The 16,314-nt window shown below is 54.3% G+C and overlaps 1 protein-coding gene across 1 annotated transcript in view; it reads left to right on the forward strand.

The window, feature by feature from the left end:
• MYO1H (myosin IH) overlaps positions 1–16,177 on the forward strand; it is a 70,446-nt gene extending 54,269 nt beyond the window's left edge. The window contains exons 17-32 of the mRNA XM_079151300.1: positions 1,340–1,420; positions 1,966–2,071; positions 2,783–2,900; positions 4,338–4,451; positions 5,843–5,919; positions 7,336–7,404; positions 8,545–8,629; positions 9,298–9,457; positions 10,148–10,231; positions 10,906–10,999; positions 11,178–11,233; positions 11,843–11,978; positions 12,288–12,358; positions 12,442–12,536; positions 14,366–14,465; positions 15,381–16,177. Of these exons, the coding sequence (XP_079007426.1) occupies positions 1,340–1,420; positions 1,966–2,071; positions 2,783–2,900; positions 4,338–4,451; positions 5,843–5,919; positions 7,336–7,404; positions 8,545–8,629; positions 9,298–9,457; positions 10,148–10,231; positions 10,906–10,999; positions 11,178–11,233; positions 11,843–11,978; positions 12,288–12,358; positions 12,442–12,536; positions 14,366–14,465; positions 15,381–15,404 (1,470 nt within the window). The 3' untranslated portion in view covers positions 15,405–16,177. The remainder of the gene's footprint in view (positions 1–1,339; positions 1,421–1,965; positions 2,072–2,782; positions 2,901–4,337; positions 4,452–5,842; positions 5,920–7,335; positions 7,405–8,544; positions 8,630–9,297; positions 9,458–10,147; positions 10,232–10,905; positions 11,000–11,177; positions 11,234–11,842; positions 11,979–12,287; positions 12,359–12,441; positions 12,537–14,365; positions 14,466–15,380) is intronic.
• Positions 16,178–16,314: the final 137 nt, after the last annotated feature.

Below are 16,314 nucleotides of genomic sequence, written 5' to 3' on the forward strand. Positions count from 1 at the left end.
GATCCCCTGAGCCTGCGTCCCCAGGAGACCTCGCCCTTCACCAGCCCGGGCCGCAGGTCCCTTTCTGACTTCAAGATGGATCACTTGTCATTTTTTTTCTCTCCTGACCTAAACTGACTCTTCCATGCCACTGTTATTAGGATTGGGATATTTTAAACAAGCAAAAGTTTCTATTAAAAAACAATTTGTGACAAAACATATACCATAGACTTCACCCTATCCATCGTTTTAAAGTTAGGCAGTGTTATGTGCGTTCACAACATTTTACAAGGAATCTCCATAACTCTTTACGTTTTGCAAAACTTAATAACCACAAACTACTTCCCGTTCCCTCTCACCCAGCCCCTGTCATCCCCAGTCCATTTTGTGTCTCTATGAGTTGGTCTCCTCCAAGGACGCCACACACGTGGACTCGTACACATAGTTGTCTTTTTGTGACTGGCATATTTCACTTAGCATTATGTTCTCAAGGTCAATCCATGTAGCAGCATGGGCCAGAATTTCCTTTTTTAAGGCTGAATAATATTCCATTGTGTGGAAATAAGGAAAAAAATTTTGGCATAAAATTAAATGTATTTTTAAATGAAGGACTTTGGGTAATGAACATTTTTTAAAAATATGGAGATGGGAGATGGAAATTGAATAGTACCAAACCTTGTGTCCTTGTCCCTGAGGACCAAGGACCAAGTCAGTTGTTGTTCTTTCTGGTTGATTGTGCGTCCCTCCGGGGATGACGCAGGCCAGGGTGTGTGTGTGTGTGTTTGTGTGTGTGTGTGTGTGTGTGTTCCCTTTTTCTTTCCTTGTATAACAATAGCACTGTGCACGAGGTTCTGTCTTGTGTTTTCTCTTTGTCTTGGAGACCGTTCTAAGAGCTGTTGATTCTGCTGCAGCTGAGCTAGACTGGGAACAGACTGTGTTTCATCATGTCAGAGAAATAAGGCTGAGCTGCTGAGCCACCCCCCAGACTCTCCTTCCACATGTGCTTCTGTTTTGTCGCTACTCTTTGTCAGTTAGAAATATCGAGTGCCCAAGAAGCAGACGACTGTTATCTCATGCACACTTTTTTTTTTTTGATACCAGGAATTGAACCCAGGGGTGCTTAACCACTGAGCCGCATCCCCAGCCCTTTTTATTTTTTACTTAGAAACAGGGTCTCGCTGAGTTGCTTAGGGCCTCACTAAGTTGCTGAGGCTGTCCTTAAACTTGCGATCCTCCTGCCTCAGCCTCCCGAGTCCCTGGGATTACAGGCACCTGGCTACCTGCACGCTTCCGGGCTTCCTGAAAGTTCCTTAGTGATTTCTGAAACAGCAAATACGGTCTCACTTCTCTCCGCTCACAGGTGCTGTGCAGGTCGGACAACAGCATCCTGAGGGAGTGCTTCCTGGTAGCCGAGTTGGAAAGCCGGAGGAGGCCCCCAACGGTGAGCGGCAAAAACATGCCTACGCAGATTTGGAAAGGGGAAAAAAAAATCCCTGGGGGCGCAGGAACCTCCAGTTACCTGAGCTTTCTAAGCCGCCCTCCCCCGATTTGTGAGGCACCGTTCTGGACCCGTTTCTGCTGCAGGTTCCTCCCCCGTTCTTCCACTTGCAGATGCTCAATGCGCACCTGCTACGCGCCCAGCACTGAACTGGGCTCGGGCTTAGCCACAGCCGGGCAGCCGAGGTCCCACCTAGTGGGAGAGGGAGGAGGAAAATATCCTGCAATAAATAACTGATACAGGCACAAGGGTCCCGACGGCAGTGGCGGGGAAATGGGCGGTGGTGCTGGTTCCCGTGAGATGCTGTCCGAGCGAGCAGGACCCCGGGCAGGTGCTTGGACCAGACCAGCCTGGTGCCGACCAACTCAGTAGGCAAAACAGTAACAGGCAGGACCATCCGTCAGGAGTCTGGGTGGAGGGGGACACCAGCCCGGGGATGATCCGCTGGGAGTAGCGGCGTCTAGCTGGAGCGTTCTCTCGGCCCACAGGTGGGGACCCAGTTCAAGAACAGTCTGAGCAGCCTCCTGGAAATCCTCATCTCCAAGGAACCTTCCTACATCCGGTGCATCAAGCCCAATGCCACCAAGGAGCCCAGTGAGTGACAGGTGGCTCTGAACGCTGAGCTCTGGGAGGAGGCCAGGAGCAGACCAGGGTTAGGAGGCTAAAGACCACCACAGGACCCAGCCCTTGTCTGTGACTGCGTCGCTTTTTCAATGACAAAGTGAACGAATCAGCCGTGGCTTTCCTTTGGTGCTCCAGAGAGAGCCCTGCTCGGTTACAGGAGCCACACGGGTGAGCTGGGCAGGTGTCAAAGCCAGGGGAAGCATCTTGGCCTTTCAGCCAGTGACGCAGCTTCCAAAATGGTCCATGACTTGGGTACTTTCTAAGCCCTTGCCATGCTCTCTAAGGAAGGCCCACAGTCAGAGGTTCATAGAGGCCAGACAGGTTGAGCTAATGAGTGAGGTCAACTGGGAGTGAGGCAATAGGGAGTGGCAGGGACTGGGGCAAACTGGAGCGAGCCCCCTCCTTCCTGCGTCTCAAAGGGTGGTGGCACCAATCCCTTCCAACCAGTTGCCACGTGGGCCTCTGGGCCCAGGGTGGCCAAATCTCATGAATTTTTAGGAGAGACCAGAAGTCTAGATTGTTCTCTAAAATTCCCCCATCTAAAGAACCCGATTAGGGCCTGAAAAAGCGATCTGTGGTCAGACTTGGCCCATGGAACGTCAGCTGAGGCCTCCGGTCTGTCTTGGTTGAAATGAAGCCACAGGGTCCTTTACGGCCACTCCCTCTTCTGTTTCTGCAAAGGCAAGTTCGATGATTTCCTCATAAGGCACCAGATCAAGTACCTGGGGCTCATGGAGCACCTGCGGGTGAGACGGGCGGGCTTCGCGTACCGGCGGAAGTACGAGCACTTCTTGCAAAGGTAGAGTTGGCTTTGGGGACCCGAAGCCCTTAGAAGCCACCGCCCCCATGCGATGCCAGCAGTGGGCACGCATCCCGGCTCCTGATTGCCACGGCGGTGGCAGAAAAGCATCCCTCGCACCCAGGACGAGAGGGTGGTGTCGGAGGCCACGCGCGTCCCGGCACCACCGCTCCACCTGACCTGGGCTCGGGCTGGGCTCAGATCGCCGCGCCTTCGCCTTCTCCCTGCTGGACGCACCTCGTGCTCCGCGGTGTGGGCCCATCTGCCGCGGGTCGCGCCTCCCGGGTCCTGTCCACCTTCCTGAATGTGGCTCTGGTGCGGGCAGGGGGCAACCGCCCCTGCCCACCTCACCCCCAAACACGCACATGCGCACACACGTACATGCGTGCACACAAGCATACACAAACACGCACGCACACACATACACACATGCACACACATACACGTACACATACACACATACACACAAACATATACACATACACACATGCACACACATATGCACATAAACACAAATGCACACATGCACACAGATGCACGCACACACATGCACATACACACATACACATATATATACACATACACACACAAAGGCACACATAAACACATACAAACACAAATGCATGCATACATACAAACACATACGCCAACATACACACATGCACACACATATACATACCCATGCACACATAGATACACGTGCGCACACACACACACACACGCTTTCATGGTCCTGCAGGTTTGGGACTTCTTGACGTCTACCTTTGGGGCCATCTAGGCCTCCTCTGTTCTGGCCGTTAACGCTAGGAGTCTCTCCTCAGCACAGGGGGACAGCAGAGGACAGAAGGCCCCTGCCCTGCCTCGTGGAGCTTACTCCTGAGTGGGGCATTGGTGACAGTGACATGTGAGGCAGCTGGGGCCCTCCCTGTCCGTGAACAAGCATGAACCTGGGAAGGGGTCGAACGCGGCTCAGGGAGGGGCTCAGTCACCTTCACGGTGGCTGCCGCGAGAGGGGCCAAGGTGGACTCAGCTCTTCCTGTTGGTGCCAGAATCACCCTGGAGGAAAATCCTGTCGCTTCCAGTCCTCTTTCTTCTGGGGGGTGGGGGGCATTCATTGGGCTGTTAGTGGTCCCTGGATGGACGGTAGGACTGAGAGTCTGCAGGAGTCTGTGTGTGGACATGGCCTTTTGTTTCCTTGGGGACACTCCTGGGGGTGGACTGCAGTTACTGGGGTTGAGGGTCCCCTGATGTCCTCATTCCTAAAAACAGGGCGCACCACCCGCTCCAGGGGACCAGGCTCCTTATGGCCAAGCTGAGTTAGAGGACGCTGGCGTGAGCGGTCACACAGCGCAGGGAGCTCCGCAGACCCCTGGGTGGCGTGGGAGGGTGCTCGCTGTCCTGGGAGGGCTTCTCAGTGTCCTCCCCTTCTCCTGGCAGGTACAAGTCCTTGTGCCCAGACACCTGGCCACACTGGCACGGGCCTCCGGGAGAGGGCGTACAGCGGCTGGTCACGTACATCGGTTACGGACCCGAGGAGTACAAGCTAGGGAAGTAAGTGGTCAGCAGGCTGCCAGCTGACCTGTTCCCTGCTGCCCGAGACTGCGCGCACCGATCTGCACCCGTCCACAGCCTCGCTCTGAAGGGTCGTGTGGATTTACAGGCCCAATTTAAATGTGGCTCTCAACGGGTGGAAGAGGAGGTGGGGTTCTTCAGAGGCCCTGTGTTCCAAACCCGACCCAGTGGCTGCAGTGATGAAGGGGGGCTGTGTAGACAGACCCCCTACCTCTGAGCCTAGGACCTTTCATTACTGAAAGGCGTGCGTGGCTTCCCGGAGGTGGTGTTAGGACCTAGCCATCATCTTTACCATCCCAGAACGTGGTTTCCAGAAAGCTGCTGTCAGGAGTTGAAGTTCCCGTGAGCAGGGAACTTCTGCATGTGCCGAGAGCCGTCAGGCACGACTCCGTGGGATGAGTCGGGGTGACCCGGGTCCGTTCTGCTAGGCATTGTGGTCAGGGTTCCTCTGGTTGCAAGAACAGCGTCCAGGCACAAACAGGAGCCACTCCCAGGCAGCAGGGCCCCCCGCTCTGGGGACCTCTGCCTTTGAATCTGCAATACCTCCTTCTGGTCTGCGGCTTATCTTAGGGCTTTTATTCTGGGACCCAAGAATCAGTGACTTATTCAGTCCAATCCAGATCCCTGCGGGGAATCAGGCACAGCACTTCCTAGGGAGGCAGGTCATGGAGGTCAGAGCTGGGATGTCTGTCCCCGTGGGGTGACCTGGGAGGGGAAAGTTGGAGCAGGGGACAGCGTGCACTACCGCCCCCCGGTGGCTGCCCCGGGAAGTTTCCCTCCCAAGGCGGGTGTGTGGGCAGGACGGGCACCCTAGGCTCGGCACTCCTGTGTGACTTCACCTCTGCTGGGTCTTCTTTCAAGCTTGGACTTGTGTTCCCTGTTACCACCCTTGAAAGCCCAGGAGCACACCTTGTGGCAATTTCAGGTTAGCATGGTGGATTCATTTCCTAGAGCTGTACAACCAGTTAGCACAAGGGACATTCATTCTCTCCCAGTTGCGCAGGCCAGAAGTCTGGAAGGAAGGTGTTGGCAAGGCTGGGCTCCTGTGGCAGGATCCTGTCTTGCTGGTGGCGGTACTCTGGTCTTCCTCGGCCTTCACGCGACCTCTTTGCCTATGACTTCCTGTGTCCTTTTCTGTCTCCTGCCTATGACTTCCTGTGTCCTTTTCTGTCTCCTGGGAGGACACTTTCCTGGAACTTAGGCCCCACCCTACTGCAGTCTGATCTCCTCTCCATCATCCACAAAGACCCTCTTTCCAAAGACCACGTTCTGTGGCTTCTGAGTGGACATGAATCTCGGGGGGATGCTCTTCACCACCATAGCGGGTAAACTGATCGATTAACAGTGACCACATTTCTTTTCGCTTCTAGAACCAAAATATTCATTCGTTTCCCCAGAACTCTGTTTGCTACCGAAGATGCCTTCGAATTTAGTAAACATCAATTAGGTATGTGTTTTTTGTTTTTTCTTTCTGCCCTGATTTCAATAAACTTGAAATAAGCAAGGTCAGCTTGTGGGGATAACTGTTAAACAGGGGTGTCCGATGTGACGTTAGAAATGTTCATGGAGTGGGGCGCCTGCCTGTCATCCCAGTGGCTCTGGAGGCTGAGGCAGGAGGATCCAAGTTCAAAGCCAGCCTCAGCAAAAGCCGAGGCCCTAAGCAACTCAGTGAGACCCTGTATCTAAATAAAATACAAAATAGGGCTGGGAATGGGGCTCAGGGGTTGAGTGACCCTGGGTTCAATTCCTGATACCTGCCCCCCAGAATAAAAGAAATTTTCATGTTGGAAACCAGGAACAAGATACAGGATGAGGGTACATTGATAGCTTGAATGAGAGCTGGCAGGGCAGCCGTGGATGCAGGCAGAAACTTCAGCGCCAGAGTGCCTACTTAGTTCTGTAGACCCCACCCCGAGAGGCATCACCCTTGGATGGATTCAGGTTTCTAAGAACTCAATAAGGATCTGATGTCAGTGGTATGACTTCAAGCCTGCCACCAGGGCATTCGCTGTAAATGGTCAGTGAGAAAATTAGATGGCGAGGAGAAATGCGAAGCACCGGGGGCGGGACTTCCTGGAAATCTAAACTTGTCTAGGCCACTCGAGTGACTTGCTGTGTGCTAGTTGCACACCAAGTCCTTGATGCCCCGCAATCTCATTCTCAGAACTGACCTGTGGAGTAGGTATCGTCATCCCTACTTTATACTCAGGGACTGTGGGGCACAGAGATGTTGGTGATCTGCACAAGATCACACAGCTCGTTAGTAGCAGGCTGGGGCTTGGACACAGGGCTGATTTCAAGGCCCAGGCTTGTCACTGCCATGCTCAGTGGTCTCCTTGCTGACCTCCACAGCAGCAGCACCCGTGGCTGGGGATGTGGTGGAGACACGGTGCTGGCCAGGCCTGCTGCAGGCTGCCCGAGTCGGCATCTCTGCCCGGCTCCCGGGCCTTGTGCTGCTGATCTGCCAGGCCCTTGATCATGGCCTCTGGCAGGACCCCAGCCAACTGTGGAGCGGGTGATGAGGACGTCCTGGGCTCACACACTGCAGGGGGTGCAGCAGGTGTCCCCGCCGTCGGGCGCACGGATCTGTGAAATGTGCGGGTCTGTCCCCTGGGGCAGCCGGGCAGGCGGGGGAACGAGGACGCCTACCGAGGAATGGGGGCTTTCCGCACCGGCCTCGTCCTGACCTGGGGGAGGAAAGAGAGGCAGAAAAGAGCCCTGTCCTGGGGCAGCGTCCTGCGTCTGGAGCGCGCTGCTCTCGGCTCTGCCCTGCCCCGCCCCATGGGCACCCCGGGCCGGGCCTTGGGTGCCCCCTCGGGAGGTCACGACAAAAGACTCACCAAAACTCTGGCTTTATTTTAAGTTGCAAGAATCCAAGCCACGTACAAGGGCTGCCTGGGCAGGAGAGAGTATGTGAAGAAAAGACGAGCAGGTAAGAAGCCCGGAGCGGGCCAGGGACGCACAGGGGCTGGGCTCCTGAGCTCTCCCCGCCCATCCGGGGCACCTGGCCCCTTCTCAGGGTTACTTAGTGACCAGAGAAGACAGCACAAAGGCCTATGTTTGCTCCACAGGCGTTTTGACCACATGTAACTTTAAAAAAAAAAAAAGGTTCCAACATAACAGGCACCCTTGAAGCCCCTCCCACCTCACGTTCCCGTTTCTAAGATGCAATCTCTGTGGGATTTTTCAGCACTTATTTTCTTGTTTTTCTGAGTTTTGCCCTCCGTGGACGCATCACTTGAACAATATATTTCTCATCTGGCGTGTTTTGAACTTAAGAAATCATACTGTTGGTATTTTGTGGCCACCAGGTTGCACTCTGAGTTGTTTTTAGAATTCAACCAGATGTGCAGATTGATTCATTTCCATGGCTGCATAATATTCCTCTGTACTGGTGGGTCAGCAAGATCTTGGGGGTCTGGTGATCCCTGTTACGGCTACTCAACACTGTGACATGAAAGGAGCTTTAGACAACATGTAAATGAACGCGCCTAGCTGTGCCGCCATTTAGTATCATTTACCTCCGTCGGCCCCTGAGCTGGGTGTTCCATGATCCAGTTCTGTTGGTGGACATTTGGGTTATTTCCAGTACCTTGTGCTTGTGCAAAAGAAGCAGTGCAGTTTTGGCTGGGGGAGCATTTAAAAAATCTGAAAATATTTAAGAATTGGGAAACCAGCCAGGATCTGATTTTTGTGTTTTAACTTATCCCAATTTTTAAATGCTGACAACTCCGTTAAAGTCAGCAGTGGGTGAGACTAAATGTCGTGGTGTGACTAATCAATACCATCACACATGCCACTCCTGTCCCTGAATAAGACCTTGGGAAACCCCCTGGTGTAACTCCCAGCTTCCCCGGAGCCTCCCACGTGCCCTCTGTTCTCTCCCCCCAGTCTAGTTGTCTGCCTGAGCATCCCCAGGTAAGAATCGATGACGTGCATTGGACTTTCCATCTCTGGCCCGCGGAGCACACTAGCGGGTGATCCAGATGGGCAGTGGGTGGCTGAGTCCTGGAGAAGCCACTTGTATTTACCTATGATTGTGCTACTTGCTAATGCCAATGGACTCTTTCAGCCACCAAACTGGAAGCCCACTGGCGTGGAGTCCTGGCTCGAAAGGAGGTCCAAAGGAGAAGGTGGGCGGTGCAGGTAATAAGAAGGTAGGTTCTCAGCTGCGACGGGGAGGAGAGGCCACTCGACAGCGGTGTGCTGCAGGGGATGGCCTCGGGCACGGCTGAGTTCTTGTGATGTTTGAATTTGTGCAGACCGACCTTCTCAGGATGCTGCTGGGAATTCAGCTCCATCTCTTTGCTCTGAGCTCCCAGATTTGATAGTGATCACAAGTCAGGACATTTGTACTTTCTCTTAGCCTAGTTCAAAGTCACAAAGGCAAATGCCTTCTGAAGCCGAGCAGGTGAAGCAAGAGTCTCATGAGCTGGGACGAGGCAATAGGGCGTGGTGGGGACTGAGGCTCGGTTCACCTCAGTGGGGCAATAACCCTTCCATCCCAGTCAGTTGGTGCCCTGGAGATACAGCAGGCCAAAGCTGACAGATCACTTGATCGTTCAATGCAGGCTGAAATCTGGCTTTCAGGCAAGACCTCCCAACTTTTAAATTGGCAGCTAATTCAGATGAGTCAAAGTAAAAAGCAGCGTGGGTGAAACAACATATCTTTGGGGCAGGTCTGGCCTGTGGGCTTCGTTACTGGCTTCTGGCCTACGTGGTCACTTTAACCAGCTATTACTTTGGCTTCTGAATCAAATGGGGACAAGAAGGCACATCTCTGAGGAAATGGGCCAGAAGGCTGACAGAACGCTTGCCTTCCGAGGTTCGTCAAGGGATTCATCCATCGCGACGAACCCCTTGGTCCTGACAACGAGGAGTTCATAGTGTTCGTGCGAAAGAACTACATCCTGAATCTTCGGTACCATGTTCCGAAGAACGTCTTAGACAAGAGCTGGCTGAGGCCTCCTGGCATCTTGGAAAACGTGAGGACTAAGCTGGGGGCTCTGTTGCAAGTGACATGGGCACACTGGACTCAGAATTCGTCACCTCCTCCCTAGACTTACAAAGCCAGTGGGGGGTCTGTTTAGAGCAATTTTGAATGGTTTCTGTTCACGATGGAGCTTTCCCAGTAGATCTAATGATTGTTTAAAAGTGTCTCAAAAGTTGCCCTGGGGTCACGTGTGGGAGGCACGCCTGTAATTCCACTGGCTTGAGAGGCTGAGGCTGGAGGATCTCAAGTTCAAAGCCAGCCTCGGCAGTTGAGACTGTAAGCAACCTAGTGAGACCGTCTCAAAAAAAAGGGGTGGGGGTGGGAATGGGGATGTGGCTCAGTGGTTAAGCACCCTGGGTTCAATCCCTGGTACCAAAAATAAATAAATAAAAAAGATGGTCTAGGGACCCTATGTCTGGGGCGGGGGGCTATCTTAAGATTCTTGGGTTCCACCCCAGACCTCCTGAGTCACAATTTCTAGGAATCTCAGAGCCAAGCCTCAGAGGGACCCTAAGTTTGAGAACCACTGCTTAAGCGAAATTGACTATTTTGCTTTGCCGATTCAATATTAATGCTGGACTTGAACCAAGGACAGCTGTGTTTCCAAAGCTTCCGTCCTGGAGGCTGCCACCCAGGACGGTGTGAGGGAGGCGGGTGGGAAGGAAGTGTGTTCTCCACACAGGCTTCGGACCTGCTCAGGGCGATGTGCCTGAGGAACCTGGTTCGGAAGTACTGCCGCGGGGTCACGGCCGAGCGGAGAGCCCTGGTAGGGACGCGGCGTTGGTGGGGAGGCAGGACAGAGGAGGGGCGAGGCCTGTCCTGCACCGGGGACTATGAGTGTCAAGAGGCCTCGTCCACCACTCCACCTACAAGCGAGGGGCCTCACTAGCCCCACGACCCACAGACAAGCGGAGGATAGGAGCGCAGAGCCCTGAGTGTCCACTTATGTTAATGTCACCATGGACACAACCCAGCCGGCCTCTGCTGGGAGTACAGGCCCCTTCCTGGCAGGCCTTTTCTCCAAAGGGCTGGAGCGTAAAGGTCTTGGGCTCCGTGGGCGGTGCAGTCTCTGCTGCCCTTACCCAACTCTGCAGCTACCGCAGGGACTAGTGCCCACGGCCGTGTTCCAATAAAACTTTATTTACAAAAGCAGACTGTGCTTGGCTCTGGGGCTGGAGTTTGCCGAGCTCTGATCCAGAAGAGGGAAATGACTCTGAAGTTCCGAAAACCCCACTTCGGGGAAGCCAGTGCAAGTCCGGGGACCTGCGCGGGAGTCAGTCCCAGTCTCTACCAATATCACTTGGGGGGCTCTTCAGCCAGAGCCAAAGTGTAACAAGGCTCCTGTGGTTTGGCCAACGAAGTGCGCAGTACCGGGGTCTAGAGCTCCTTCATCCCGAGGGCAATCCAGGGCTACCATTTTTTATCCTTTTGTTTTACCAGATGCAGGAAAAGGTGGTTGCAAGTGAAATATTCAGAGGAAAGAAAGAAGGCTACGCGGACAGTTTAAATCAGCCCTTCGCCGACAGTCGGATAGGTGCGTACGTTTGCTAGCGAGGTGCACCTGTTTCCCGGTTCTAAGGAAGATGCTCGACGTCCGGCATTTCTTGACAGCTGTTTCCCCATCCGAGACCTCGACCAAACCCACAGGCGGCCGTGCCTTCTCCCCAGGGCGGGGACCTGGTGGTGATTCACGGCGTCTGGTTCTCCCCTAGATGAAGGAGACATTCACCCCAAAGTGCTTCAACTCATTGGCAGTGAGAAAGTCGAGGTAAGGAAACCAGGGTCCTCCACCTTGCACGGGATCCCCCGCTGTGCGTGGGAGCAGGCCCTTCTCTCCAGAGTCTGGAAGCATCGCTTAAACGCAGGGGTGCGGCTGGGAGAGCTGCCCCGGGTGATAACCAAGATGGCGGGTGACGAATGGCAGCCAGATGCTGCTTGCCGTTCGAGGGGCTTTGGTTTGCTTTCCTATGAAACTGAGAGACGCAGCCCGGAACGTTATCGGGAAGCACCCCATGTTGGTGAGGGTAGGGGGTGGTCCGTCTTCTCCCCCTAGTGGCCCTGAGCTCCTGGCCCCCGTGGACGTGGGTGACGAGGTCACTGAGGGGACCAGCGAGGTGACAGTACCCGCTTAGCCCGCCGCCTGGCCTGCGTGAACATGGCCTTGCGGTGGCCGTCCTGGGAGGGTGTTCAAGCCCAGAGCATCTTCCTCTGCTGGCCTTTTGGAGCAGAGCCCCGAGGCTGGTGGCCACAGCCAGGGCTTCCCCAGAGGGCAATGCCTGGCAAGGAGCACAGATGTGTTCACGCAGCCCCTGCCGAGCTCTGCGCCGCAAGCAGGTCTCCCGGGCCTTCCCCTGGGGTGACGCCAGCCTCCCTGCAGTACGGCGTCCCGGTCATCAAGTACGACAGGAAGGGCTTCAAGGCGCGGCAGCGGCAACTCGTCCTCACCCGGGAGGCAGCTTACGTGGTGGACGTGGCCAAGGTCAAGCAGAAAATAGAGTACTCGGAGCTCAAGGGTAAGGGGGCGATCTCCAGGCAGCTCCCAGAGATGACCAGCGCCGGGTGTGCCAGCAAGGGAGCAGCCCGCCGGCGGGGGCCCCGGGACGGGTGCCGGGCCTGGCCCGGCCTCTTGTTCTGCTTCCCCTGAGGATCCAGGTTGGGCAATAGCCACTTCCACAGAGTGACCGGCTTTGCCTTGGCTCACAGTCCAGCAGCATGCTGGCTTCCACGGAGTCCTGCACCCCTCTGCCCAGCCAGGAGGAAGCCGGGGTGGCGGGAGCCCTGGGTGCAGCTCTCCAGGTCCCTCACTCCGGATCTGTCTTAAGGTGTCTCCACCAGCAGTCTGAGTGATGGGCTCTTGGTCATTCACGTGTCACCCGAAGACCACAAGCGAAAGGTAACCGGTGGCCACCAGCCCTCAGAGTGACTTGTTCTTTGACGTCACTCACGCTGAAACCATGGTGTTCTCCTCTGCCCCAGGGGGACGCCGTCTTGCAGTGTGAGCACATATTTGAAGCCGTTACGAAACTGGTCATGCTGGTGAAGAAGGACGTGGTCAGTGTTGTTCAAGGAAGGTGAGTGGCTTCCTCTCCGGCCTGGGAAGTCACCTGGTGTCCTGATACCAACAGATCCAGGCGATGCGGATGCCACCTTTCCGCCCACGCCCGTGTCCTCTACAGCAGCAAACACCGTCCACGGGTGGGCGTGGGTCTCCAGCGGTGTCCCCTTCCCTCCCTGATAAAGGGCCTATTTTCCATCCTCTCCCCTCTGCCCTTGGGATCCAGAGAAACGAAGAGGCTGGTGACCCCTCATTGACCTCAGGAAGTGGTTGTCTTTCCAGAATTTTCAAAAGAGGTGCTTACGTTCCTGAGGGGCACTGTCCCCAAGTAAGAGGCAGGCCGCTGGGCCCGGGCAGAGTGCAGCCCACCTTGGCTGTGGATGCCTGGTGGGACCTGTTCAGGGCGCTGGGCCGCAGCTTTGATGGCTGCCTACACATTAATTAAAGAATGTGGTAGTTTCTTTAGGGTATAAACATAAAAATACCTAGCACGCAGATACGTAAGACCCGCTACTTCTCTCCAGGGTAAAGCAGCTGCCGCCTTTCCTTGTTTTTGCCGTCCTGGGGATTGAAACCGGGCCGTGCACGTGCTACCTAAACGCTCTACACCCAGCCCTTTTTTTGGAATTGGGGTCTCACTAAGTTGTTGAAGCTGGCCTCAAACTCATGATCCTCCTGCCTCAGCCTCCATGCACTGCCCTGACCTTCCTTAGCTGCCACCTTTTTCATTTCCCAGGCGAGTGAAGCACAGGAGGTTAACCAGCATGCCGTGCCAGAGGGCACCTCGCTGGCTGTGGCGAGCGGTGACAGAGGGTGGGAGAGCAGTGACTGAGATCGGGGTCTCTGATGCCCTCATGGCTGTGGCCTGCCCGGCGCCTGGGAATGTTTCTGTGCAAGGGCACAGGATGCTTGGCTGCTGTGGCAGTGCCCCGCATGAGGCGGCTCTGTGCAAGAGTCCTTTAGCTCTGACCTTGAACTCAGGCACACAGCTCCCGGGAAGGAAGGAATTCTTATGCTCGACAACCACAGTTACTCACCAGCTCCGCTTCTCAGGTTCCTGCCTGCCTCACAGTAACTTTTAACAATGGACTTTCTTGAGAGCTACACAAAGCTCCTCACGTTGCACTTTGCAACTGTGGAAAAGCTACATAGATGTCCTAGTTTCTGTAACTTTCCTGAATACAAAGAATAATGGTTGCACAGTCTGATCATGAGACAGATATACAGACTGCTGGCCTAACTCCTTAGACCTGCATCTCCATCAGAGAGCAGGCTCCACCTGATCCCAGCTTCATCTTCAAGATCTGTGTCTGTGGATCTTTATTTTCCAATCCCCCTGCGCCCCTCGCTGCCCCAGAGAGTTTGGTCGCGCTGCTTGTGACAGCTGGCCAGCGAAGGTGTGTGGGTTGCTGACTTGTTCAGACTTCCTCCTGCACAGCCCATGGGAGCAGACTGCTCCTGGAGAAGTGTGTCTCTGCTCCAGTTGTTCCAAGCTGATGAGCAGACTGGTAGGTGGAACTGGGAGAGCGCCGAGCACTTTGAACAGCACCTTCTGTTCTGTACCCAGAGGTGATCCTTAGGCCGCCGTAAGAGTTCCAGCATGTGTGGCTCATTCCTCAGGCATCGGATGGGCCCTTTGGTGAACTGAATTGCAGACACACTGAAGGTGTCCAGTTGTAAAAATGGTTTTCTCCTTCCGAATGCTCAAGAGGGCACTAAACACAATAATGAAACATGAAACTGATCTGGAAACTAACAAAATTTCATCAATGAATTTATCTTGCAGACCAAAAGCTGAGGGAAGAAAACCATGGGTCAGTGACTTGTCACTTTGTGTGTTTTAAGTTTACAGTTTTCTATTGGGCCTGGGAGAGAAGGCACCATAGTTTTCCATACTGGACCAGAAGAACAGATCTATAAAGATAAAAATGGACAGTTAAGAGTGGTGAGTGGCTGACTTGGGGGCGAGGGGGAAATAAGCAGTTTTAGAATACAGGTTTGAAACAGGTTGTTTCTCCCCTCCATTCCTGATACCACATCTGAGGGGGGAAAACTGATACTAGAAGCATGAATCTAAACACTGCACGAGAAGGCAAAAAAGTTCACTATCTCTAGTTGCCCGTGAACCAGAGGTTGACATGAAATACTGAACTCAGACTTGTCTCCACCCCGGAATCCACGTGCTAGAGTCCACCTCAGACACTGATTTGGTTGTGCGGGAAGAGCCCCAGGTCTGACGGACACAGAAGAACCCAAGGCTGCGCACTCAGGGGTTCAGGCCCCCTGACCGTGCCCTGTGGCTGGGCCGAGGGTCCGCGGTCCACTGGCAAGGAGTACCAGAGCTTGTTTTGATCTAATGTCGCTTAGCAGTGCTATGTACAAGTCACAGGTGGCTGAGTCATTCAAACGTATTTCCTATGTGTACTGAGAATTACCTGATAGCAGCTAAAGAGCAAGTATCTCCTACACATGTAAATGTGCTTACCTGTAAAATTGTTACATGGATTTAACTTTCTTAATAACGTAACGGCCCCCTTCAGGAACAGGTTAGAGAGGACCATTTGAATGTCAGCCGATGAGGTGACTTTTCCGTTTATGTGCTACGCTGCCTTAAAACCCACACCCTGGCGTGACTGCACATCTCCCCTCCACGCACCAACAGTCTAGCTGCCTCCTCCACTGGCTCAGGCCGAGGCGGACAGGCCTCAGTGAGCCACTCTCTAAATCTGGCTCATCCCAAGGTGACAGAGCTGGCTCCTCAGTCACCCACACCCTGAGTCGGTGCTGCCAGTCGAGGTGATAACTGCGTCCTTTCTGGTAAGGGGAGCCGAGAGGTGTCTCAAGCGTGACTGTCCCCTAGGTGTCGGTCCGGAGGAAGTCCTGATACAGGAGGGCGTCTGACCCAGAGCGTGGCTGTTTCTGCTCCAACTAAGAGGACTGGGGAAACAGGAAATTAATCCAGCTAGCTACGTGTTCAAGGAAAAATGCCAGCACCTCTCAGAAAGGGGTCCCACGTTTGGAGACCGAGTGGCCAGTTACACCAAAGCCTGACTCAGCGTCTCAGAGGCCTGGTGGCGCTGTTAGACTGTCTTCCGAGAGCCTGGTGCTCAACATCCCTGGCAGGACCCGCTCTCCACAGCACTTTGGCACATCCTGGGTGGGTGACAGATGCTCCACCTCCATCGGGCTGTCTGAGACACGATGGAACTGAGAGCACGCACATTTCATAAAGATGCAAAACTGAATTTTGCCTTAAATAAATGGAACTTGCCAGTTTCAAGGACTTGGGTTTGGTGTCTAAGGGGGTGAGCGTGGCTCCCCATGGTGATCCTGACTGCTTCTCGCCCGGGGCTTTCAGCGCTATTCCTACTACAGGCCACACTGCTCTTTCCCGCCACCGTACAACCACGAGCCCCGAGCAGAACGCAGGCGCTCTGCCCATGCTGCTGGAAACTGCCCGTTTCAATGGCTCAACTGTGCTGGACATTTCTGAAAAGATCCAGAAATCACATGTAAAGAGAAGCATGATATGACTTTTATTTTACATAGACCCACAAATGCTCGTACAAGAAAGTGTCGACTTCTAAGATTTATAGCATTGCTTTCACAGGGCAGAGAAAATCAATGACATGCTTAACTGTGTTAGAGACTCTGGGCGGAGACGGGTGGTGTTCGCGTGTGGATGCCGGGCAGCAGCTGGAAGGTCCAGGTCCAGGCAGACACCAGCGGGTGGGGCAGCTGCAGAGTCAGCCAGCTGATCCGCAGCCGACCGTGGAGGATGTGCCAGGAGCAGT

This window comes from Sciurus vulgaris (assembly GCF_902686455.1).
Source record: "Sciurus vulgaris genome assembly, chromosome: 8".
Taxonomy (NCBI): domain Eukaryota; kingdom Metazoa; phylum Chordata; class Mammalia; order Rodentia; family Sciuridae; genus Sciurus; species Sciurus vulgaris.